This window comes from Gopherus evgoodei, chromosome 8, assembly GCF_007399415.2.
Source record: "Gopherus evgoodei ecotype Sinaloan lineage chromosome 8, rGopEvg1_v1.p, whole genome shotgun sequence".
Lineage (NCBI taxonomy): Eukaryota > Metazoa > Chordata > Testudines > Testudinidae > Gopherus > Gopherus evgoodei.
In genome coordinates, this window is record NC_044329.1 from 555,200 (window position 1) to 581,292 (window position 26,093).

Here is a 26,093-nt window from a genome sequence, read left to right on the forward strand (position 1 = left end):
TAGATCTAGCTGAGCCTTCCTGTACATTGAGTCCAGACTGCTAATAAGACATAAGTACAGTTTGTGTTGTGCCTTTCCGTTTACTTAGCACCAGTTTGAGTCATCATGTTGTCTCATTGTCATTTCGAGAATCAAATTCCATCTGTTTCCTCTAACAGTAAAATTGAAGGAGGGTCTCAATAGCAAAGTTCTGCTGCCATCTCCAGAAAGTAAACAAACAGCTTTCATGGTGCGAAGGCCACATGGAATGATGGGTACCATGGAACTCGTCTGCAGCATGCAGAGCACTGCTAGGGCCAAGTGCAGTGAGTGGGAGCTGTGGCTTCTCAGCACCTCTGCAAATCAGGCCCCACCTGACTAATATGAAACTCCAACACCACTGCTCAGAGCTGCCTCACAAGAGCTTTGCACTGGTATATGGTCCATCCAGAAGAGTTTAGAAGGGAGTGTTTTTCTGATGGACTGTCAGGTCAGAATTACATTGCAAGGATTCAGGATTTGAGGCTAGGCCAGTCCTGTTTGTTACTCTAATTGAATCTGGAGCAACTCCATGGACTTCTTTGGCATGATACAGGATTTACACCACGTAAGTGAGCAGGGTCTGTGCTGTTGAGAATCTGAAGAAATGGTTTTTCACTTTTTCAAAATAGCTCTAATATTTTTATTTTCTTAAGGTGCCCATAAAATTCTCCCCCAATGGAATACAAATGGGTGGTTATGTTTCCTCTGTTCTGAATCCCGTGAGGCTGGCACACATGACCCTACCTTCTCCATCTAATAAGAGAGAGACTCCAAAGTGCACCCCTTCTGTACAAGACAGACAAAGGTGTAAGCTGCATTCCTGCCCAGTCCCCTCTGAGCACAGTAGGATGAGTGCCCTCATGGGTTGGGTGCTGAGATGCCAGAGAGAAGTGCAGTATAAAAACCTAGGTTCAGTCACTCAGAGATTACAGTTTCTGTGGTGCAGCAGGGGCCTTTGATTGCAGCAGAAAATGGGCTGTGACATTGGGGCTCAGGAGTAGATTCTGCTCTGAATGTGACTTTTCAGTGTTTGGCTTTCTGAGCATGCAAGGGAATGAGCTGGAGTCTGTGCAGTTTGGAATTAGTTTGTAAACTAATGGCTTTACCTGTCCCCTTGTGTATGTTTGCAGATGGGTCGTGCGTGGCTGTGGCTGGAGTCCAATAAAGAGTCTCCCATTGAGTCTGTGAAGAGCAGTGGCTGCCTGTCTCTCAGCAGCTCCTGGGACTCCTGCCGGGAGCTGGAGGTGGGGAGCTGGAGGATGACTGAAGAGGCTGCTGTGGAGGAAGAAGAGGAAAGTCAAGAAGAGGAGGATTGCAGGCTGGAGTCCAGGGAACCTCTGGTATGGGAGGATGGCAGTGAAGAGCTCCAGGAAGAGGCAGGGCAGTGTGAACAAGACAGTCTTCTGCAGTTCCTCTTGGAGGTAGGGCTGCTGCGGTGGGTAACATGAGAAGAGTCTGCTTGACCCATCCCTCTAGAACAATGCCTTGGAAACACTGATGCTCTGAGCATCTCTGCCATGTATAATTGCTAGTGTGGAGCAACAGAGACCCCTCGAGCCCTGTTAGATGAATGATTGTATTCTCAAAGGAAAGTCCAAATCTTTAAATATGGCAAAGAGGGCACAGTGGCTGGCTGGTTGGTTGTCTTGCCTATGGGTCTCCTGATCCTGATGTAGAGCCGACCATTTAAAAGGCGATGGGCTGACGCTCTTTTAATAAGGCTCTGGACTTAGACGCTATGCTTTATTAGAAGTCCCTGAAGGTGAAAAGGCGGGTGAAATGGAAGAGCTCTATGGGGTTCGTGCTGCTGATCCCTCCCTCCTAATCACCCGTGCTCTCGTAGTTTGATAATAAATTGCTCTGTTACAGGTGATCCACCTCATGGAACCCCTCTGCATTAGTGGCACAGGCTCAGAACAGAATCACTGGGCTTCCTATGGCTCTGGGCAGCAAGAGGAAAGGGAAGTCCTGAGCTTCAAGGAAGAAATGGCGGGACCGCTAGTCCCAAGAGAGGAGGAAAAGCAGCTGCAGCTCCTGATAGAAGAGGCTGGGGAACTGCACGTCCCAGGAAGAGAGGTGGAGGAGGAGTGGGTACCACAGGTCTCAGGAGAGCTGCATGTCCTGTGCTGGGAGGCTGGAGAACCTGAGGAACTGCAGATTCTAGGAGAGGAGACAGGAGAGCCCCAGGTCCCAGAAGGGAAGGAAGGGGATTCAAGAGAGCAGAGGGAGCTGCAGTTTCCAGTGGAGAATGCAGGAGAACTGGAGGAGGAAGAGAAGAACCAGAAGCTGCTTCTGGATGAGACTTCCTCAGACATGAGTGCATTGGAGAGGGCGCTCCCAGGCACTGTGAAGGTAAATGCATGAAAGCACCTACTCTTGTTGTTAAGGCTGTGGACTGGGACTCTAGAGACCTGGGTTCCTTTCAGACTGCCTGTGTGATCTCGGGCAAGTCACTGAATCTCTCTGGGTCTCAGTTCACTATCTGTAAAATGGGGATAATTATCCTTACTTTGTCTTCTGTGTGTCCCTGCAGGGCTCAGACCAGACCATCTCAGTTTCACACCTCTAGGTGTTACTGTAATAAAAGCAATGATAATGCTGGGTAGGACAGTGCCCTTGCTATCTGTGGCCAAGCTCTTTGCTTTGCCATGTCACAGAGTCAGATACAAGAGATGAAAAATGCCTTTGCGGGTCCACCTGCTTCTCCTTTACAGCCAGGTCAAGGGTGTCCTGGAGATGTATCTCTAGGCCTCACTCCAGTTTCCAGAGTCCCATATGATGGAACAGCCCTCCGTCTCCCTGGGGAGCCTGTTCCACAGCCTCAAATCTCACCACCTGGCACTTTCCAAGGTGCCCTGTTCTAAGTCAGTCCACTACTTCTAGTTATGCTCCCTGTAGCACCCTAAGTAACACTTCTCTCTGGTCTATATGGACAGTGGACTAGATGGATCTTGGGTTTGATCCAATATGATGATTCCTGTGTTCCTAGGTGAGCTTGTAGTTGGCCTTTGGTTAGCTTCTCTGTGAGCTTGCTCAGGAACCGAAGGTTTGGTGTGGATACTGATCCTGGTAGTTGGGTAGAACTGATGTATCTGGGATGAGATTTTTCAGTGTTGGTTGGACTATTGCATGTTTGAAAGAGGAAGGGAAGATTCCTTCCCTGAATTTGATATTGGCTCTTTCGGTCAAGAGTGGCCCATGACTCTCTTCCAACAGCCGGGAAAGTTTTGGCTCAGATTCACACATCTTGAGTCAAGATTCTTTTATGGTGTTCAAAACTTCCTGAGGTGTGACTGCCCTGACTCTGGGAGTGCAAGCGACTCTGTAGAGGAGAGGGCCCATGCATTTTGAGAAGCCTTCCTGTCTGTGCACGATCAGTTCAGCAAAGTTCAGGGTTCCTTTGTGGGCTGCAGGCCAGTGACATCACTGTTCTCTGACTAGTCAGGATCACATGTCTATTTCCTGGTGGGCTCTTTTAGTAGCTTCTTGATCACTAGTTATGCTACAACCCCCTTGGCTTGCTGTCCCTCTTTGCCAAGGTACTGGTACCTGTGTCCTTGTTGACCACGCGCCTTAGTTACCACATTCTCCCATCTTCCTTTTCCTCAACTAGTCCATCATTTCCCCCTCCCATGTGTCTGCTGCCTCCCTTTCAGTACCAGCATGGCCTTTCTTGGTGACTGAAGCTGCTATCTAAGCCCCCAACCTTTTCCTCCAGAGCAGGAACCAGCTCAAACCTGGGTTGAGACACCACACAAACACCCTATGGCCCAGTTTTCCCTCCACAGCCATTTTCTTTTTGCTACTGGTCAGGCCCCTTCCCTTGCTAAACTTTGTTAGTAACCAGTCATTCTGCTTCTTTTCTATCCCTGGACCTCCCCTGTACACCACTCCTAATTTCTGGACTGACCAGCAGAAGGTAACATCCATCTGGGCTGTTCTTTGGGGACTGCCTCATTGATGGACAGAGTGTGATCACTCTCTGAGCTCTGGTAACATGAGAGGTGTAGGGAGGGGATATTGTCTCATGAAGACTGGTGGCCTGACAGGCTGAAAGTGAGTGTCACATGCACAGAGGGAGACCCACAGCTCCTACAGGGTAGAGGTTCCCTTTCTGCCCACCTGCTGGAACAGCTTCCACGAGACCATGAAGGCTCTGCCTTGAAGCTTGGCTGTAATAAGGGCACATGCAACAACCCTGGCCCCTGTCTAGGGGATTCCAGCTGATCTGTCACTGAGGTACCCAACCCTGCAGGCATTATTCCTCCTTTCTGTTTGTTCCCAGGCTGATGTTCTGGAGCAGCCTAAAGAACATGCTCAGGGCGAGAGCCACTTGTTGGAGGACTACAACGATCTCTTCCTAAACAATGACAGCGATAGCTGCAGTCCTTCTAGAGCGTCCCTGGTGGACTCCAGTCTCATGAGCCGAACCTCCTCACAGTTGTGAGTAGTGCAGCCCTGGGTCTTGTAGGTGCTGCTGATGCTGTGGCCCCTTCGCTCCACCTGCATGCCATAGTGTGGACCTGTCTCCATGGGCCCAAGACAGAGAGCATGTACATAGAGGGGGTCATCTCAGGGAAAGTGAGCGAACACAGGGGAACGAGAGGGCCCTGGCTGCCTGGGGGGCGATAGAGCTTCTAACCTTTGGATGCTAGTCCTAATGCAGGTACAGTGAAATGGGGAGTGCAGGGAACCAAATGTACAGGAAACCCCAGTGTTTTTTGGGGTTACCTGGCATGCTCTGCCAGGCACAAGAATCCAGTCCCACTTCCAGGTGGAGATGTGCTGAGTCAGCTGAGCCAGCCCTGCCATGGGGAGGGTGGGGGAGTGTGTGTGACAGACTGTTACACACCGGAGAAGCTGGTTTGGCTTTCCAAAGAAAAAGGATGCAGCAGAACATAAAATAAAATCTGTCCCTCTAGGACAGGAACGAGAACAAAAGTCACCACAATAAAGCCCTTTGCCCCAATGTGGTTTGTGGCTTCTTGCCCAGTCCTGGACCCAGCTTCCTGGCCTCTCCTCAGAGCTGCTCTGATTCAGCTCACCTTGCATTCTATGATTGCTACCTATAACCCTGTGTCCTCTTGTGCCTCAAATCCTGGCTGATTACCAGTTTGCTTCACTGTGACTTAGTAGTGGAATAACTGTACTAACACTGCATACCGGACACCCACCAGTCAGAGCCATCACTACCTCCTCCTGTGGAGATATTCACGCTGATTAGAGCCTCTCATTCTGCAGAGAGAAAGACAAGACTGGACCCCTTGTCCTGCTTCATTCATTTCACAGCCATTCCCACATTTGTAGCACAAGAACCCAGACACCCTTAAAGTGACAGGCCACCATCTCAGACTCCCACGTGAGTTCTGTGCATTTAAGGGGCAGGAGGCTGGGTATGATGTAGGGCCAGGGGATGGAACATGGGAACTGGAGAGCTGCAGCAGGGACAAGGCCTAGATCCACAAAGGGACTTAGAAGTTGCAACAACTAATGTTTAGGTGCCTAGAATATCATTGGAACCGACAAAGCCTGGATTAGGTGCTGAGGATCCCTATACAATGAGGCGCCTAAGAATGGGATTGTAGCAATGCGGGACTCACCCTAGCGGCCCCTCCTGCTGGTTGTCTCTGGGAATTAGCTCATCCAGCCTCCAGCGTGCCTTCTGCAGGCCAGTGTTCCTCCCAGACCTGATGCCCCATTACTGGGGTGCTGCCCCTTAGCTGTAACCCCTTTGTCTCAAGGTCTCCCCTCCCTAGAGAGCCCCCACCCACTATCCCCAACTCACCTCAGTATAAAGCTACTGCCAGTCATTGTCTAGCTGTAGCAGTCACTGCCATTGGGGCAGAATGCAGTGTCAGCCTACTCATCACCAGCAAGGTTGGGTTTGGACCTTCTGCCTTTGCCTACCCCTGGGCTGCCCTCTGAAACCCCCAGTACCCATTGGCCTTATGCTAGGCCACAGCCTGAGGCTTTCCAGGCTGGAGCTCCCCAGCCCCTCTGCCTTTCCCCAGCCCTGCTCCACCCAGGTACTCTACTCAGGTCCCTGCAGTCAGGTCCATCTCCCTCTACAGCTAGAGAGAGACTCTTGAGCTCCTGGCTCCCAGCCTCTTCTATAGGGCCAGCTGAGGCCTTATTGGGGCGTGGCCTAGCTGCGGCTGCTTCCCCAATCAGCCTATTAGCAGCTTTCCCTGCCACAGCCCTTTACCAGGGTTACTTTTAACCCCTCCCGGGCAGTAGCAGGTGATCACCCCACAACAGGATCCACAGCACATCAGCACACTGTGCAGGCACCACCTAAACTGGCCAAGGGGAGAGGCTGAGAAGAGGGAAGTATCCTAAGCCCCACACCCTCACAGCATTTAGTTCCTAAATCCAGGGTGTCAGGAGCCACTTGTCTCTGCTTGTGATCCACAGCAGGGAGCCCTCTCCTGGAGTCAGGTGGCGTAGGCCTTCCTTATAGGGTCATAGATTCCAAGGCCAGAAGGCCCCACTGTGATGATCTAGTCTGACCTGCTGCATAGCACCATGACACATTAATGAGAGAACTTCCTAAAATACCTCCTAGAGCAGATCTGACAAAACCTCTAATCTCAGGGTACTCCCTGGGATGTGGGAAACCCCTGTTCAGTCCCCACTCTGAAGAGTGAAGAGGGATTGCCTCATCAGATAGGGGCCCTTACTCCTGGACTGTAGAGTCATGCTCACTTTTGCTCTGACCTCATTCATATTTAATTCATTAATAATAAGTGTAATGGCCTCAACAAGAGAGATTGAGACCCCTACCTGGGCTCTTCAACAGGCCCGGGGTGGAGGGGCTTTACCTTAAAGCAAAGCCCTTTGCTTCACCAAGTAGAAAGGGGCACTGAAACTGGGTCTCCCATCTCTGAGGTGCATACCTTAGCCACTAAGCTAAAGGCCATAGGAGAGGCTATTACCCTCTCCCTCCTGGCCATGCTGTGCAGGGCAGCCATGCTCTGGGCATGCCTGCCAGCCCGGACCCTGCAGGCAAACTAAACAGGAGTGCCTGTTTCCATCCATTTGAGGATCTCATTGAGGCTTAAACATGAGATGGGCCTCCAGACCCCTGCCTGAGGCAGAAGAGCTCATCCCCAGAGGCAGACACTTCAGTGCTAAGGGAACTTTTACAACCTGGTGAGGGTTAGATAGCAGCTGAGCAGGAGTTGTGTGGCTCACAGCAGTGCCAAAAGTCCCTTTGTGGATCTGAGCAAAAGAGACCTTCCCCGACCAGCCCGAGAATGAACCCTGGTCCCGTGGCTCCAGCAGGAGCTCAGTGACTTCTCTCCAGGTTTTGCTGTCTTTAGTAAACTCCACACATGGCATCACATGGTGCCTTGGTGTCTCTGCCATCACTGAGCCATTGCCAAAGACCTATTCTAGCCTGAGAGTTGTGGGTCCAATGGCAGCTGTTGCTGCTGAGCTGAACCCCAAAATGAGTGTCTCTGGAGGGACCCAAACAAAGGAAGTGGCTTGGGAAATACTTCCCCATAGATCCCTGATGGAGGAGCCACTCCATACATCCTTGATGGGGAGACTTGCCCTGTAGCTACCTGGAAGGTGTTTTGTTTAGACCACAAGCTAACGAGCAGTGACCTTCCCTCCTCCTGAGTGTCCTGGAAGCCAGCAGTGGCAGTACATCCCCCTGCTCCTTATCTGGCATGATGAGTTGATAACCTCTCCTCTGTGCAGGGTGCCTCTCAGCTGCGCTAACCCACTGCGACATTTGCTTTTCAAAAAGACGTTGCTGTCCATCTGGAAGATGATAGCCAGCCACAGGTATGTATCTCTGGGGGACAGCTCGTAATTATCTGGGGGAAGTTCTCTGGCATGTGTTATACAGGTGGTCAGACTAGAAGGTCACAATGGTCCCTTCTGGCCTTGGACTTTTTGAATCTGTGAACTGAGGGGACTAACTAGAGCTGAGGTGTGGGGAGCAGGACTGAAGTATCAGGGGGCTGTGGGCTGAGGGCAGTGGCAGAGCTAGGGGGAGCGGGAACAAATCCAAGGCTAGAATAGCAGAGGGGCTGCAGATTGGGATTGAAGGGCAGCAGCGGAGCTGGGAGTGAAACTTGCATCGCCCCTTTCCCTAACTCTAGCCCCAGGGCCCTTCCATGAGGGCAAGAGTAAAATGGATCATTTCTCACTGAGTTCACTGTTTCTGTAGCAGGAATGCCTCCTGCTGCAGGGATCAGGCTAATGCAAGGCGCTAGCCCTGCTGCATGTTCCTTCTGATTAACTTGGCAGCCACTGGTTCGAGCAGGAAACTGAGTTCAGGTTCCTGTCTTAGCGACCACCAACAGTGGACTCCAAGGTTTCCTGCCATCATTCCCATATTTCCCTTGGGGATTGCTAGTCACTGGCCCCACATCAGCCTTCATGGGCTCCAGAGAAGAGAAATAGTGGGCCTGCTGCCCCCTCTTCAAGGGTCATGTGAACAGTGCGGGACAAACCTGATTCTTTCCTGTCTCTTTGGGCTTGTCCCTCTAGGTACTGTGGCCCGTTCCTGAAGCCAGTGTCAGACAAGCAGGCTCCTGGGTACAAGGATGTGGTGAGAAGGTAGGAAGGCGGCTGTTCTAAAACATTTTCATCTGCTTCCTCCACCTTCCGAGAGCCCCAGCATGTAGAGAGGAAAAAGCTATGGGGCAACTTTGTGTTATCTGTCCCATGCTTGTCACCATGGTATCTGCCTCCCTTCAGAGACCAGAGTGGGAAGGTTCCCTACAGTGTCTTCTCCAAGGCTTAATCCAAAGCAGTGGGGCTCCCATCGTGCCCCAGCTCTCCCAAGGAGACTCTCCCTGAATAGACCTCAAACTTCTTCTTTTATTACCGCCTCCATTTTGCCTTTCAGCATCCATGTTCCTTTTTGAAATGTCGCACCTTTGGCCCACCTAAAATACTCCCACTTCCTTCTGCAGGTTTACACTCTTCAAATACTTTGAAGCTGTTATCATGTTCTTAACCCCATCCCCTGGTCCGATACCTCCAAGAACCAGCAGGCAAGGTGGCAGGTGGGGGACAATAAAGGGAAACACACCCACCCCTTGTATCCAACAGACTAGTAGTGATAGCTCTCACCTGCGCTATAGGGTCCAGGATTCAAGTCACAGCTCCAAATCAGGCAGCATGGGGAGTCAGGCCTGGATCTCCCACATCCCAGGTGAGCACCCTAACTGCTGGGCTACTCACTGTATGGGGATGAGTCTCCCACACTCTCCTGCTCTCAATGTTCTAATCTGTATGCTAACTTCTTGGCACATACAAACCTACCTCTTCCACATTCCAGGTGAGGGCCCTAACCTCAGAGCTCTTGGGATACCTGTACCAGCCAGCCTACCCAAAAAACTCTTACCCTAGCAGTCTTTTGTGTAGGGTAGGCATATTCAAAGCACACTTGCCACACTGAGATAGGCAGGGCAGTTCCTTGCTGGAGAATCCTGCTGGGGCTTAGATATGTGCTAGAGGGCCAAGGAGCTTGGTAGTGTCAGGACCTACATGCCCACCAGCAGAAACTGAGGTGCCTACAGGGTGAGTCAGCGGCAGAGCAGTGGGTCTTTGAGTAGTGCCCTAATGGGTGCGCCACTTCAGGCCCGCATGCGCCTTTCGAGCCCTTGATGTATTTTGGGTAGCAAGTAGAATACCCCTGTTCAGGGCTGTGTCAGTGTAGATTTGTTCCTGTGCTTCTTTAGGGAGTTTCTTGAACAGATGATGTAGTTTCTTTTTGTAATCCTCAGTGGGGCCAGAGGGTAATGGCTAAGGTTATGGGGCAAGTGATGCTGCTTTTCCACAACAGACTGGACTTCGACATGGTGTTTCCATCAACTTGCACAGCGTGCTTTTCCACAACTTCAGCTCGTGCACGTCGACGGAAGCACTCTATGGAGAAGTCCAGTCTGTTGTGCAGAACGCAACATGGTCCATAGCCTCAGGAACAACTCTGACATCATAATAAAAAAAGACTGACAAAAGAGGTGCTGTCATCATCATCATTAATAGGTCGGAATATGAACCAGAGGCTGCTAGACACCACATTCTATAGGCCATTACCCTCTGACCCCCATGCTACCCAAAATCCATAAACCTGGGAATCCTGGATGCCCCATCATCTCAGGTATTGGCACCCTGACAGCAGGATTTATCTGGCTATGTAGACTCTTGCCTCATGCCCTATGCTGCCAGCACTCCCAGCTATCTTCGAGACACCATTGACTTCCTAAGGAAACTACAGTCCATTGGTGATCTTCCAGAAAACACCATCCTAGCCTCTATGGATGTAGAAGCTCTCTACACCAACATTCCACACAGAGATGGACTACAAGCTGTCGGGAACAGTATCCCCGATAATGTCACGGCAAACCTGGTGGCTGAACTTTGACTTCACATTTGGGAACAATATATACCTTCAAGACAGCGGGACTGCTATGGGTACCTGCATGACCCCTCGGTATGCCAACATTTTTATGGCTGACTTAGAACAATGCTTCCTCAGCTCTCATCCCCTTATGCCCCTACTCTCCTTGCACTACATTGATGACATCATCATCATCTTCATCATCTGAACCCATAGGAAGGAGGCGCTTGAGGAATTCCACCAAGTTTTCAATGATTTCCACCCTACCATCAACCTCAGCCTGGACCAGTCCACACAAGAGGTCCACTTCCTAGACACTATAGTGCAAATAAGCGATGGTCACATAAACATCACCCTATACCGGAAACCTACTGACCACTGTACTTACCTACATGCCTCCAGCTTTCATCCAGACCACATCACGCGATCCATTGTCTACAGCCAAGCTCCAATCCCTCAGACAGAGACAAACACCTACAGGATCTCAATCAAGTGTTCTTAAAACTACAGGACCCACCTGGTGAAGTGAAGAAACAGATAGACAGAGCCAGAAGAGTACCCAGAAGTCACCTACTACAAGACAGGCCCAACAAAGAAAGTAACAAATGCCACTAGCCATCACCTACAGTCCCCAACTAAAACCTCTCCAGCGCATCATCAAGGATCTGCAACCTATCTTGAAAGACAATCCATCACTCACAGACCTTGGGAGACAGGCCAGTCCTCACTTACAGACAGTCCCCCAACCTGAAACAAATACTCACCAGCAACCACACACCACACAACAAAAACACTAACCCAGGAACCTATCCTTGCAACAAAGCCCGTTGCCAATTCTGTCCACATATCTATTCAAGGGACGCTATCATAGGACCTAATCTCATCAGCCAGGCCATCAGGGGCTCATTCACCTGCACATCTACCAATGTGATATATGCCATCATGTGCCAGCAATGTCCCTCTGCCATGTACATTCGCCAAACTGGACAGTCTCTACGCAAAAGAATAAATGGACACAAATCTTCATCAGGAATCATAACATTCAAAAACCAGTAGGAGAACACTTCAATCTCTCTGGTCATTCAATAACAGACCTAAAAGTGGCAATTCTTCAACAAAACTTCAAAAACAGACTCCAACGTGAAACTGCAGAACTGGTATTAATTTGCAAACTGGATATCATCAGATTAGGCCTGAATAAAGACGGGGAGTGGTTGGGTCATTACAAAACCTAAACTTAATTTCTCCATTACTAATTTCTCCCTACTGTTACTCACACCTTCTTGTCGAGGGTCTGTAATGGGCTACTCTTTTATCATTTCAGAAGTTATTTTTCCTCTATTGGTATCCTGCTCTTAATTGATTTATCTCATTAGATTGACCCCACACTTGGTAAAGCAACCCCCATCCTTTCATGTATTTATACCTGATCCTGTATTTTTCACTTCATGTGTCTGATGAAATGGGCTCTAGGCCTCGAAAGCTTATGCTCAAATAAATTTGTTAGTCTCTAAGGTGCCACAAGGACTCCTTGTTGTTAGGGCTTTAGCTGTCCATTAGCAGATTGTTAATGTCTTCAGAATTGTTAATTTAGCTACCTTTTTTGGAGCTTCCCTTTCGTTTCTTAACTCCTTTATCTTTGATTACAAAAAAGCACAAAATTTAATTTTAGACTTCTTTTCTTCAACTCCCCTACTCGCCATCCAGACACCCCCCCTGGATAGGGTAAGCCTGGTTCACCAGGCTTTAAGAAGTGTCTCAGTTGCAAGAAATCTATCCCAGTGACTGACGGACACTCTCAGTGCATCCGCTGTCTGGGAGAGAACCATAGAAGTGTGGCTTATGCCAACAACTGAAGTTCAGATCCAGAAAGGCTAGAGAACTGAGACTTAAGCTTCTCCTAATGGAGGTGGCCCTTCAACCACAAAGCCTGGCTCCTTCATGGTTCCAGCACATAGAATCATATTGCTCTGAAGAGGTACAGGAAGTGTTATTACACAGCAGGAAAATGGCTACCCAGCATACTCACCTACAAAAGTGGACCAGATTTCGAATGTGGTGCCAACCCATAGGAGTCACTCTGGATACAGCCACTCTACCTGTAATCCTGGAATGTTTTGGTGAATCTCAAGAAATCAGGACTCTATTAGCTCACTAAAAGTACACTTAGCAGCATTAGCAACTTCCACCAGCAAGTAGAAGGGTTCTCCATTTTCTCCCTCCTGATGACAGAGAGGTTTCTCAAAGGGCTAGCGAATCTCTTTCCTCAACCCGGGCTTCCTACCCAACAATGAGATCTCAGTCTACTTTTAAAAGGACTATACAACCCTTTGAATCCATGGCCACTTGTTCTCTGACTCACCTTTTGAAGAAGATGGTGTTTCTGATTGCCATCACCTCAGCAAGAAGGATTGGGGAGATAGTGGCTCTAAGAGCGCATCCCCCCTTCATAGTATTCTTCCTGGCAAAGTCACCCTCAGACCACCTCTGAAGTTCCCCCCAAAGTGATTTGAGCATTTCACATAAACCAGCTGTGACGTTATTGATATAATCTGGGACCATATAGAACATGGTTGCAACCAAGGTCCTGTAGTGGCACCAAATCTTATGTAAAGAGGCTCATATAAGGTGTCTTAAGACCAGGTTATGGGTTGCTGGTTATGATTATGCTGTCTATATGTATGTATCATTTTGTAGTTGAAGTTATGAGTATTGGCTCTATACTGTCTGTATTTCAAATTTGTGCTGTGCTTCTGGGAGATATCCCAGACAAGTTGGTGTTAGCGCTGCCTAGCCTGCTTGATGGTCTATTAAGGACTATTAGCTACACAATTGACCCATTGAAAGAAGGCAGATATGTCTTGTGACTCAGCAAAGTATGCAGGAACTTGCCCATGTGACTCCAGACTCCATTTTGCTGTAATTTTCCATAGTAAGAACAAAAGTGTTCTTACACCCAGAAAAGCCTATAAAAGGTTGATGCCTCATCTCCATCTTGTCTTCAATCCTGCTTCTCACCTCTGGAGGAACTTTGCTACAAACTTAAGCTCTGAACAAAGGACTGAATGACCCATCCCAGCGGGGGATGTACTCCAGAGACTTGATTTGAACCTGCAGTTTACTCCATCACTGCTACAAGCCTGAACTAAGAACTTTGCCATTACTGTATGTAATTGATTCCATTTAACCAATTCTAGCTCTCATCTATATCCTTTTCCTTTTATGAATAAACCTTTAGATTTTAGATTCTAGAGGATTGGCAACAGCGTGATTTGTGGTTAAGATCTGATCTGTATATTGACCTGGGTCTGGGGCTTGATTCTTTGGGATCGAGAGAACCTTTTTCTTTTGTTGGGGTATTGGTTTTCATAATCATTCATCCCCAGAACGAGTGGCACTGGTGGTGATACTGGGAAACTGGAGTGTCTAAGAGAATTGCTTGTGTGACTTGTGGTTAGCCAGTGGGGTGAGACTGAAGTCCTCTTTGGCTGGCTGGTTTGGTTTGCCTTAGAGGTGGAAAAACCCCAGCCTTGAGCTGTAACTACCGTGTTTAAGCGATTTGTCCTGAATTGGCACTCTCAGTTGAGTCCCGCCAGAACTGCATCATCACACCAGCTCATTCACCTTCCAATCATTTATCCCAAACCTCATCAGGATAATAGGGAAGCCATCCTCCATACACTTGACATAAAGAGAGCCTTGGACTTCTGTTTGGACAGGACAAAAACTTTTATAAAATCTCCGAGACACTCTTCCTCTCTATCATGGTCAGGTCTAAAGGCACAGCAATTTCAGCTCAAAGACTCTCCAAATGGGTTTTGAACTGTATCAAACTCTGTTATCAGATTAATAATTTAGCACCTCCATCTACAGTCCACACACATGCTACGAGATCAGTTTCCTTGTCCGTCGCTTTCTCCAAGGGTATCCCTATACCTGAAATCTGCAGAGCAGCTACCTGGACATCTGCACATTCCTTTGCAGAACACTATGCCATCTTGGGGGACTCTGCTGCAGTCAGACAGCAGATTCGATGCCACAGTGCTATTAACTATAACAGACTTAATGCTGAAGTCCCAGCCTCCAGTACGGGATACTGCTCGGGAGTCACCTATGGTGAATCATCCATAGGAACACTGCTTGAAGAAGAGGAGGAAGTTACTCACATAAGAACACGCATCTTGAAGAACCATCGTTGCTGCACAAGGTAACTTATTCATATCTCAATCATTTACCTTCCTGGAATCCAGAATGTCACAGCCAATATGATCAGCAGGCACTTCTCCCAGGACTACAAATGGGAGCTGGACTCTCAAATTCCTCACAGGATATTCAAGTCTGGGTCCCTTCGTGGCGGCACCCTAAATTCTTACCTAAAGTATTGTTGGATTTTCGTCTTAACCAAGGGATTCGTCTACCAGTGTTTTCCCCAAACAACGTAAATCTCAGCATGAAACCTCTATTCATACGTTAAGATACCAGACGGGCACTGGCCTTTTATCTAGATAGGATCAAGCTATTTTGGAAATCACCTAGACTGACTCCAGCACAGAAGGACCAAGTGGTTCATAATCTTTATGCAGAGACTGTTGAGATGGCGGTCTGGGTGTGTGGTTGCTCGCTACAATGCAAGTGGTGCTCTGCCTCCTACCCCAAAGGATAAACGCGCGTTCTGCCCAATCACAGGTAACTTCCACAGCTTTGCTCAAAAGCACTGAGATATGCAGAGCTGCTACTGAGTATCAGTGTGTACCCTGTCTAAACACTTAGTCCATAGCATCAGAGATGATGTGACACTTAATTCTCCTGTACTGCTTCAGCCTTGGACTCAATTCTGAAGCTCCCTCTTCCCTGTGAGGTACTGCTCCGGAAGCACCTGAAGTGGGGCACCCATAGGGACACTGCTCAGAGGAGAAGAGGTTACTCACCCTGTACAGTAACGGTAGTTCTTTGAGATGTGTCTCCCTGTGGGTGCTCCACTACCCACCCTCCTTCCTCTCTTTTTTGGCCAGTCGGATAGAGAAGGAACTGGGGGCAGTTCACCCGTGCAGCCCTATAGTCCCTCGGTTTGCAGCACAAGGTTGTACAGAGTGCATGCATGGGCCGACTATACACTGCTAATGGAAAAGCTCTGATCAGGGATCTGCAAGGCTCCTGCGCACCTGGAGAGGCGCACCCATAGGGGGACACATCTCAAAGAACAATTACTGCACAGAGCGAGTGACCTCTTCTGTTGTGACACTCAGTGGTGCCTAGGTGTTGGACTTAGGCACCAAAGTCAGTTTGTGAATCTGGCCTTTTGTCCATGACTTCTTTTGAACTCTCACCCCCTCACTGCTTCAGTGTATGGTTGCTCTTCTCTGTGCTCCCTCCACTTTGGAGTTCTAGTAATGTGCGCCGATCATTGACAGCAGTACGCCAAGTGCAGGCTCCAGGGCTGTATGGGAAGGGCCAGTGTCAAAGTTAGAATCAGGGCTCACAATTTGTCAGACCACACGTTTTATTAGCACAGCGCTCTGCCAATAACACCCAGATAACGTGAGTGGCCATGCAAGACCCAAACAGTCTTATTTATACAGATAAAAGAGCGGGAATTAGACAAAGGGACAAAGAAAGCAAAACAGTAAAATTCACCTGGGGCACAGCATGCATATCCTATTTCCTTACTAACTCTTATCAATCTAAGGCTAATACTTCACCAATTGCCCTTAAACGGTGCAATTGTTCTATGTTGTTGTCTGTATTCCTGACACCTGGATTGCAGCATTCCAACAATTTTGCTTAAAGGTACAGACAGCATTTCTTTAATCCTTTCTATTTTCACAGTATAATTCATTCTACTTTCACAATCCCTCCTTTTGGTCACGCTTCACCATGACCAACATTGGACTGGGTTCCACATATTAACCCTTCCTTATCTCTTTGTTCATCAGCGATATTCAAAATCATCATATTAGCACTCTGTTTTGGGGCAGTCACTTGGGTGACACAATTCTGGATACAACAGGAGATTAACTGAAAGCATACAAAAATCACTAAGATTCCAAACAGGATAGTCAGGGCTCCCTGAAACGACCAGTTTCCTATGCCACAGAAATTGAACAGGTTACTTAGCCACTTCCATAAAGAACTTGGCTCTTCATGGGGAAGATATGCGATTTGTTCTAAGTGGCTAGCGTGATCTGTTACCTCATTGGTATTGTCAGGTATAAACACACAACATTCTTTTCCAGTGAGAGCACAGGTCCCACCTTTGGCCGCCAGCACTATGTCCAATGCCTGACAGTTTTGGAGAACCACCTGTCGGATCGCCCCTGTTTCTTTGGCCAGGGTTTTTAAACTTTCTCCAATTTCATTTGCCATTATTTCAACTACTGCTTGTAACCTCAGGAGTCTTTCTGCACGGTGTATTACTCCCCCAAGTGGGAAAAAGGAACCGCCAATGGCCTCTCCCCAGGTTAAGGGGCTTACGGTATTTATATACCATTGGGCATCTGGTAAGTCCCTTCTTTTTCGCCTGAAATTACAGAGGCATTCTTGTGGGAGGGACTCTAATACTCGGAATTGTGGGAAGAGTCGGGCAGGATAACAGATACCTGACCAGTTAGCTGGTAATACAGTATAAGCTTTGGTTCCACAAACCCGATGATGGCCTATTAAGGCCAGGAAGGGTCGATTGCATCCATTTGTTACATAGGTATGTGCAAATGAGGAGTAATATCCTCCAAAGGGAACAGGGTAATCCTCCTTACGAGGAGTGGTAGTGTTTGTATGGCATTGGAAGATTGTATTATTTTTACTAAGATTACTGTAGGGGGAACATGAGATTGATTTTTCTGTTTGATCGCAGGTTGAGAAAAAATTCATATCCCCATGCCCGGCCTGCCACTCTTGAATTTTGTTAGAATAATGCCATACACAATTGGCCACAATATGCTGAAGGCAACGGCTTTTTCCCAGATCCAGCCCTGTCCCATTACACTCCCAACACCAATTACCTTTTCCCTCCACCACACTTATCCATTTAGATACATTTATTCCCACTGCTTCCCAAGTGTCATTGCTGTTCCATGTTTTGTAAAATGGACAAGGTCCTCCAGTGAGGTCTGAGGAATTGAGTGGAATAGTCAGCACAGGAACACCAGCTTGAGAGGGGGCTGGGATCTGGCTGCAGACCTAGCATTTAGAAATATTAAGGGTCTGAGCTATCCACACTTGCTGCTGGATAAAAGAATTGTCATTGTGGGCTCCCCAGACCTTAAGACACCAGCAGCCGAGGAACAGGCACCACCAGAGGTGCATGTTGGAGGCAGGGCCCTTCTGGTTCTGACAACCTCAACTGAGGGAACCGCAGTCGCGGTTTTATGTCCACCAGGCAGCAGGTGCTAGGCTCACTACTGCTGCTTCTTGGGCCTTGCTTTAGGTCGTCGTCTGCTTCTGGCAACCCTTACGAGAGCGTAGATTGTAAGGTATTGCAGGCTGTTCCTCTACGTCGTCTTCTGGAGTCAAAACTGACTCTGCGCAGTCCTGAGGTGTTGATTGGTTCGCCGGGGAGGGTGTCTTCTTACACTGTGAAGCATGTATCCACACTGCGATGCCAGATAGTTTAACAGCTGTCTGGGTGGTAAGCAGTACCTGATGAGGACCCTTCCACCGAGGTTCCAAGGCCTGTTTTCGATGCTGGTGCCGTATGTAGACCCAGTCACCTGGCTCAAGATTGTGGCAGGCGTCAGAGGTGGGTTCCGTCGGCCAGGCGGCTCGAACCTGTGAATGGAAGTGACTTACAGCTTGCATTAATCCCTTGCAATATTGAAGGAGCGTACTGTGAGTCAAGTTCAAGTCTGGGACTGGAGTAATGGTAGCCACAGTTCACATAGGGCGTCCCATAACAATTTCAAAAGCACTCAGTTTATGCCTTTGGGATGGAGTGGATCACATTTCCATAAGGGCTAGTGGTAAAGCTGCTGGCCAGCTTAACCCTGTGGAGTCACAAATCTTAGCAAGCTTATTCTTAAGTACACCATTTCGCCTTTCCACAGCACCTGCACTTTATGGATGATAGGGACAGTGCAGCAGGTGTGTGACATGTAATATACGATCCAGGTGTTGGACAATTTGTCCGGTAAAATGTGTACCCCAGTCACTGGACAGAGTGGCAGGAATTCCCTTGGCAGGCATAATATGATTTAACAAACATTTAGCAACGGACAGTGAGTCAGCCTTGCGACAAGGAAAGGCTTCAATCCAACCAGAAAATAAACATACCATAACCAAAATAAATTCATATCGTTGACAGTTAGGCATTTGTACAAAATGAAGTTGCCAATGCAAGAAGGGTGCTTGGGGGCAAGCCCCGGAATCCCTGAGCCACTTTTAGAGGTTTACCAATATTATGGCTTTGGCAAGTGGTACAGGCGGCACAGTGGCGGGCTGCAAAAGAGCTGAAATGGGGAGCCCACCATTCCGCCTTAGTTACAGCAGAGACCATCCCCTCCTTTCCAACATGCGAAACACCGTGTAGCAGGGCAGCCAGCGATGGGTAGAATGAAAAGGGGGCCACAAAGGCACCAGTGGGTGAATGCCAAAGGGAATCAGGTTGTAGAGAGCAACCCTGGGCAACCCAGCAGTCTTTTTCGGTTTCTGGGGCAGAGTCCTGGAGCAGGGTGAGGTCGGTGAGGGACGGTGGTGGTATAGAAACAGAGAGGGAACCTAGAAATGCATCTGAGGAAGGTTCTATGGCAGCAGCATGTTTAGCAGAGGCATCAGCAAATGCGTTACCCTTAGCAACATCAGTGTCTGCCATCGAGTGGCCAGGGCACTTAACAATAGCTAGGGCAGAGAGAAGTAAAACTGCATACAGGAGAGCAGCGATATAGGGGCCATTTTTAATAGGGGTACCGGCAGAGGTAAGGAAACCCCAAGCTTGCCAGAGGGTGCCAAAGTCATGTACAACCCCAAAAGCATAGTGGGAGTCAGTGTAAATGGTGGCGGAGCGTCCCTCCGCCAAAAAGCAGGCACGGGTGAGGGCAACTAATTCAGCAACTTGCGCTGAGGTTACAGAAGGTAAAGGCGCAGCTTCTAGGGTTTCAGAGAGTGACACTACAGCGTATCCTGCAAGGAGACGACCTTGGTTGTCTCGAAAACAGGAACCATCAGTAAACAAAACAAGGTCAGAGTTAGGGAGAGGGACATCAGAAAGGTCAAAGCACGGGACGGTGATAGCAGAGACAGTGGTAAGGCAGTCGTGAGGATCACCATCATTAGACAAAGGAAGGAGAGTGGCAGGATTTAACTGAGAACAACGCTTTATGGTGATATACGAAGCCGACAGCAGTAGAAGTTCATACCTGGTAAGGCGAGCGGAGGAGAGGTGGCTTATATTGCGTTGTAACAGCAGAGTTTCTACAGAGTGAGGGACCATGAGAGTAAGGGGGGAGCGAAGGAGAAGGGATTCAGACATTTCGACTAGGCGTGCTGCGGCAGCCACAGCACGCAGGCAGGGGAGTAGGCCTTGGGTGACAGAGTCCAAAGTGGCAGAGAAATAAGCCATTGGGCGGTTCTTGCCTCCGTGCACCTGAGTGAGAACTCCAAGTGCACATCCAGATTGTTCATGGCAGAAAAGGGTAAAAGGCTTAGAATAGTCTGGCAGCCCTAAAGCGGGGGCAGAAGCCAAACCTTATTTGAGGGAAACAAAGGCAGAGTCTGCTTCAGGTGGCCATGACATGGGATTAGGCACAGAGAGTCGAGTGAGTTCCTGGAGAGGTTTTGCAAGGGAGGCATATTGGGGAATCCATTGCCTACAAAATCCAGCCATGACCCAAAATTTTCAGACCTGGCATGGGGAGCAGGGTCGGGGAAAGCTAAGGTTAGCTTGGACGCGGGTAGGAGAAAGCGTACGGGAACCCTGAGAGAGGAGAAAACTAAGGTATGTGACAGAGGCTTGACAGAGCTGTAGTTTAGAGCGAGAAGCCTTGTGCCTTTATTTGCTAGGGCAGTAAGGAGCACTAAAGAATCAGTTTTTGAGGCAGATAACGAGGGGGAACAGAGGAGTAGATCATCTACATATTGGACTAGAGTGGACCCAGATGGGAAAACATGGTCAGCTAGGTCTCAGGCTAATGCCTGGGAAAAGTAAGATGGACTTTCCGTATACCCCTGAGGGAGCGTGGTCCATGTATATTGCTGTCCCTTGTAGGAAAAGGCAAAGAGGTACTGGGAGTCAGGGTGAACCGGAACAGAAAAGAAAGCAGAACACAAATCAACAACAGTAAAATGAGTTGCAGCTGGTGGGATAGAAACCAGGATCGTTGCTGGGTTTGGGACAACAGGAAAAGCGGGTATGACAATACAATTAATGGCTTGAAGGTCCTGAACAAATCGCCATGATTTGCCATCAGCTTTTCAGACTGGGAGGATAGGGGTGTTACAGGGACTGGAACAGGGAACAATAATGCCTTGCTGCCGCAGGGCAGTTATGACTGGAGCAATGCCAGCCTCTGCCTCAGAGTTTAAAGGGTACTGAGATAGGCGAGGCAGGGATTTGGAGGAATCAACAGTAATACAGATGGGGTCAGTATTTAAGCAGCCCACCTCAGAGGGATGGGTTGGCCACAGAGAGGATGGGACCTATGAAATTAGGTGTTCAAGGACGGGACCAGTGGGCAACAAGGGACCAGAGTGGAAAGGGACATTTCAGACAGCAGGGAGGCTACAGAATCACTCAGGGAGGACTGGAGAATTTATAAATAGACCCCATCCGGGGAACAGTATATGGTGCAGCCAAGCTTACATAACAGATCCCGACCCAAAAGGTTTACCAGGGTGGAATCAGAGAGAAGGAAGGCATGATCCTCAGAAAGGGGACCAGCCTGGACCGGTAGAGGCTTTGAAAGGGGATGAGGGGTTGGGACTCCCGTAATGCCCACAGTGGACACGGTTTTTCCGGAGCGGGGAACCGTAGGTAGGTCGTAGTACGAACTACAGAGAGCAAAGCTCCCGTTATCAATAAGGAAAGGGAGAGAAAGATCATTGATAATTAACACACACTAACCCGTAGGAGTGAGAGGTAGTAAAGGAGCTAAAATTTCCTGAGGTTCCCCAGTGTCCCATCACTGCTGTGGGGCAAAGTAAGGCTGGGGACTGACTGGCTGTGCCGGCAGGGGGTCCAACTGGTTATTCACAGAGCTACCAGGCCGGCGCAGACATTCATTCTTCCAGTGTCCCGGCTGTTTACAGTAATTATAAACATCCTCATAACCCGAAAATCCAGTTCCCTGGCCCCTCCCACGACCACGTCCCTGTCCTTGGTACTGTTTGCCCTGCCCTGCCCTGAATAATGCTGTATTTGCAAGGCCATTGACTGTTGAGCTGATTGTTCTTCCTTTCCTTTTAAAGTACGTTGGCAGTGCTCTGCCACTGTTTGCAATTTGTCCATGGTTTCGGTCTCCCATCCAACACTTATTCGTTTTAGCAGATTGCCAATAGCAGGCAGGAGGCCATTAACAAACGCACTAGCCAGGGCGCCCTGTCCATTTGTATCTGGTTGCTGTATACCAGAATGTTGCAGAAAAATGTCACTTAGCCAGGTGCGATAGTCGCCTGGGTTTTCTCCCTGTCGTTGCTTACAGCTATTTATGGCCGTCCAGTTGGTTTTAGGAGTCCATACCCGAGGGATGGCTTCAAATAGATTTTTAGCTCGTTCCTTACACTTTTTTCGGTATTCAGCAGTAGGACCAGTGTCTGGCAAAGTACAGTGGCGGTCAGCAGCGAGCCAATCTGCTGCTGTGAGCCATTTTTCATGCTCACTAGGGGCTGCTACAAGTAGCTTGCACAGCTGCAGGAGGTCTGCCTCAGAGGGTTCATAGGTATCACATACTAACAAAAATTCCTCTGCAAATTTGGTAGGATTTTCTCGGGGCTTTGGAAAGCCTTTTATAATTGAAAGGAGCTCAGTTCGAGTCCAGGGTTTATAGCTCCAAGTGGGACCCCCGTCCTGGCCCCCAGTATGCAGGATTCGGAGGGGAGCCTGGATATTTTTAAGGCCCAAGCGCAAGCTTTTAGGAGGCAGAGCGAGTCCAGAGGAATGGGCCTTGGCAGTACTGGATGATCTCGACGGATCTGAACTGGAGATCTCTGGGAATTGTTCCTGAGGTGGGAAATCTGGTGACAGTTGTTCCTGAGCTGGGGGCGTGGGTGGCTGTCTATTGATTCGACGCAAGGCTGCCAGGCCAATTAATGCGTCTTCTTCATCCTCGTCGCCGGAATCTAGCAAGGGGTTTTCTTTGTCTTTTCCCACAGGAGTATGAAGGGGGGGTCTGCTCGGAGAACCGGGTAAAGGGGAGCGCTCGGTCTAGTGGTGGGAGAGGAGGTTCCCAATAAAGCTTTTAACTTATCATTTGATTCTTTGAGAGAGGCAAGTTTCGATTCTGTCCATCTACGATTTGCCCCTTCCCACCATTGCATGAAACAATCGACCTCTCCTTTTGCCAATTTAGTTTTAGATTGGCCGAGTTTGTCTTTTAAGACATCTACTTGGTCCTTGTCCCAAGATCCTAACAGTGGCCACTGAGTTTTGGGATCTCCCTGAGTTAGCCTAGACCCTTTTTCCAGAAACTTACAGGAGTCTGGACCCTTCCTAAAATACATAAAATGAGCCAGCGTTCCTTTAGGGAACTGCTCGACTTAGACGTCTGGTTACCCATACAGGAGGACTTCACACACCAATCACACAAAAAGGAAATTCGGGTTTGTCAGGGTGATGCCCGGTGCAACACACAAAAGGAGCCCACAGGCTACTGCCTCAATCGCCCTTGCTTTCACACCCAGGGTTTTACCCAAAGTGCGGTGCGGCTGCGATTGTGCAGATTTCACTCAGACCGCAGGGACAGGAACCCTTTGGTTGGCTGATCCCCGGACAAAGACGGCACCCAGACTCAAACACTCCACAGAGAGGATGGATAGACACAGAGACAGGACAGTCCTCAGTCCGGACAAAACACAGAAATAATTACCTGACCAGATTCCTGATGTCAGATGCCGGGATCTCTACCAGAACAGAGTAGGAACCAACAGGTTTGATGGCGTAGACTCCACTGTGGTCGTGCACCCTTCCGTTCAGGAGGAGGACCACTCGGGCCAAATGCCCAGGTACCAGCTGCCACAGTCGTCCCACAAAACGGTCAGGAATCACACGGCCCCAGTGAAGACGGTTGCCATCTCAGTGGGACCTCCAAATTGTCAAAGTTAGAATCAGGACTTACAATTTGTCAGACCACTCTGTTTTATTAGCACAGCGCTCTGCTAATAACATCCAGATAATGTGAGCACCATGCAAGACACAAACTATCTTATTTATACAGATAAAAGAGCGGGAATTAGACAAAGGGACAAAGAAAGCAAAACAGTAAAATTCACCTGGGGCACAGCATGCATATCCTACTTCCTTACTAACTCTTGTGGATCTAAGGCTAATACTTCACCAATTGCCCTTAAATGGTGCAATTGTTCTATGTTAATGTCTGTATTCCTGACACCTGGATTGCAGCATTCCAACAATTTTGCTCAAAGATACAGACAGCATTTCTTTATTCCTTTCTATTTTCACAATATAATTCATTCTACTTTCACACCAGTTACAGGCTGATGCCGCCTAGAATCACACTTATGTTCTTGTATCATCATATTGTGTTGTAAACTTGTCTCATTTGCAGTTCCCCTCTCCTTAGTCTCCCAATCACTCCCGTTTTGCAAGGTTCCCCTTGCCAGTGAGGAGCTGAGTTTCAGATCCTTTTTCCTCCAGATGGATTAAGTACATTTTTTAAAGATGAAGCTTGTTCTATTCATGGCCTGTGTTTCTAATCACGGTCATCCTCTTCCACCTCCCACTTCACCCATCAATTCTGTAATGATTTCAAAAGAAAGTAAGAAAGATGTAGTCCTTATAACACGCCCCCTCATCACCACAGCTTTTTCCCCTAGCACCATTAGATTCTTGTTCTTTATAGATATTTTTCTTAACGTGCCATTTTTAATCGCAAGGGAATTGGGGTTGATTTGACAGGTGCTAATTACCAGGATCATGCCTTTTTTCTTTTTTTGCTCAGTGTCACTTTTTTTTTCAGAAATAATTGCAAGTTAATTAGCCATGTGATACATATCACCCAAATCTCCAGTTTCTTTCCAGCTTTCTTAAGCTCTTGACATTTTCCTCTTGCAAATTGGACGTAAGAATTCCAGTGTTTAGGGTTGCAGGGAGACAAAAATGAGGCCTCTATCTCAGGGAGAGAGTGCCCACCCCCATCCAGGCAAGGTTAGGGGAGTCCTTAGGTATGTACAGTTGAGTTTCATGCCTCCTTCCAGACCCATGGATTTAACCAACATAAAGAGGCGCCTCTCCAAGGGCCAGATCTGGACCACAGCCCAATTCCAGCGCGACCTCATGCTGATGTTCCAGAATGCAGTGATGTATAACAGCTCTGACCATCACGTGCACCGCATGGCTGTGGAGATGCAGCGAGACGTTCTGGAGCAGCTTCAGCTGCTGGGTGAGGCCCTCCTGTGCTCAGAGGAAAGGCTGGGCTGTAGGAGGCAGTAGGGAGATGGTCAGATGAGGGGCCTGTTTTGGGCGGTAATATCCTCCCCTAGCTGTTCCAAACCCTGTTCCCCTGCCCTGTACTAGCAATGATTTCTCCCACTCCATGGGAATGGACTACATGCAATTTCTAGATTCCTGGGGCCTCCTCTGCCCTGGAAAGGACATCCCCTTCCTTGGCTTGGGGTGGGGCTGGGCACACACTCCCTGAGCTGGATGCCCCCTTCCTTGGCTGGGGTGGTGGTGATGTTCCCAAGGTTTGGGGACCTTTCCCAGGCCACTAAAGAAAGATGCTGTCCCCAAAGAAAGGTGGTGTATAGCCCTTTGTCCTTTAAGAGTTCCTGTGATGGAGTCTGTACCTCGGTCCCTAATTCATTGTTTAGCACAGTGGAGAATGGGAGGGTGTATTGAAGATGATGTCAATCTGCATAGGTGAAAGGACAATACTGAAACTGGCTGAGGCAGAGCTGTGCAGACTGTTCTTGAAATGCAGGCTCTGCATAAGGTCATTTAATCCTTTAAAAGGTGGCTGTTGTGGCTTTTTGTTTCTACAATGTAATCCCTGTAATGAAGACATGAGGGGAAACAGCTACAAGGCCTTTCAAAATCTGTTTAATCTCAGGTCACACACACTAACGTGCATTAATCATAATCATATGGCTATTGCATGATGTCACCACAGGTCAGAGTTAAGGTTGTTTAATGGTGCATTTCCATCCCTTAACACATTTGGATTTAAGTGTAATCTAAACTTGAATTTCCTGGGTTTGTTATGTTTGATTTGGGGATTGTTACAACACCTCTGTAAATGTTTTTACCCTTCCATCACTGGTATGTATGCTTGTTTTTAACTGTATTTTTGGCTTGGAATCTAGGTCATTTTGTAAACACAGAGCAAAGCCACCCTTTTCTCTACTTTTAATAAATCTTGTGTGTGAAGTTGTGGTAATTGCACACAGTCATCCCCAGAAAGAACTCCTTAACTACTACAGGGGAAAGTTTCTGGAACTCTCATGCCCCTCAGTCTCAGCCCAGAGGTCCTATCCCAGCCAGCTACTGCCATAGACTCTCAGGGTTGGAAGGGACCTCAGGAGGTCATTTAATCCACCCCCCCCT

The 26,093-nt window shown here is 48.5% G+C and overlaps 1 protein-coding gene across 1 annotated transcript; it reads left to right on the forward strand.

Moving 5' to 3' along the window:
- Positions 1-550: 550 nt before the first annotated feature.
- Positions 551-25,913, forward strand: LOC115656100 (bromodomain-containing protein 8-like). The gene is made up of 7 exons (XM_030572394.1): positions 551-586; positions 1,152-1,442; positions 1,891-2,373; positions 4,307-4,464; positions 7,729-7,815; positions 8,527-8,595; positions 24,746-25,913. The coding sequence occupies exons 1-7, from the start codon at positions 551-553 to the stop codon at positions 24,978-24,980; spliced, it is 1,359 nt and encodes a 452-aa protein (XP_030428254.1). The 3' UTR covers positions 24,981-25,913.
- Positions 25,914-26,093: the final 180 nt, after the last annotated feature.

Excerpts from the sequence above, each read along its gene's own strand:
- LOC115656100 (XM_030572394.1), top strand. The coding sequence starts at position 551 with ATGGACTTCTTTGGCATGATACAGGATTTACACCAC. Across the intron at positions 2,374-4,306 it reads CGCTCCCAGGCACTGTGAAG|GCTGATGTTCTGGAGCAGCC; the intron begins GTAAATGCATGA and ends GTTTGTTCCCAG. Across the intron at positions 4,465-7,728 it reads AGCCGAACCTCCTCACAGTT|GGTGCCTCTCAGCTGCGCTA; the intron begins GTGAGTAGTGCA and ends TCCTCTGTGCAG.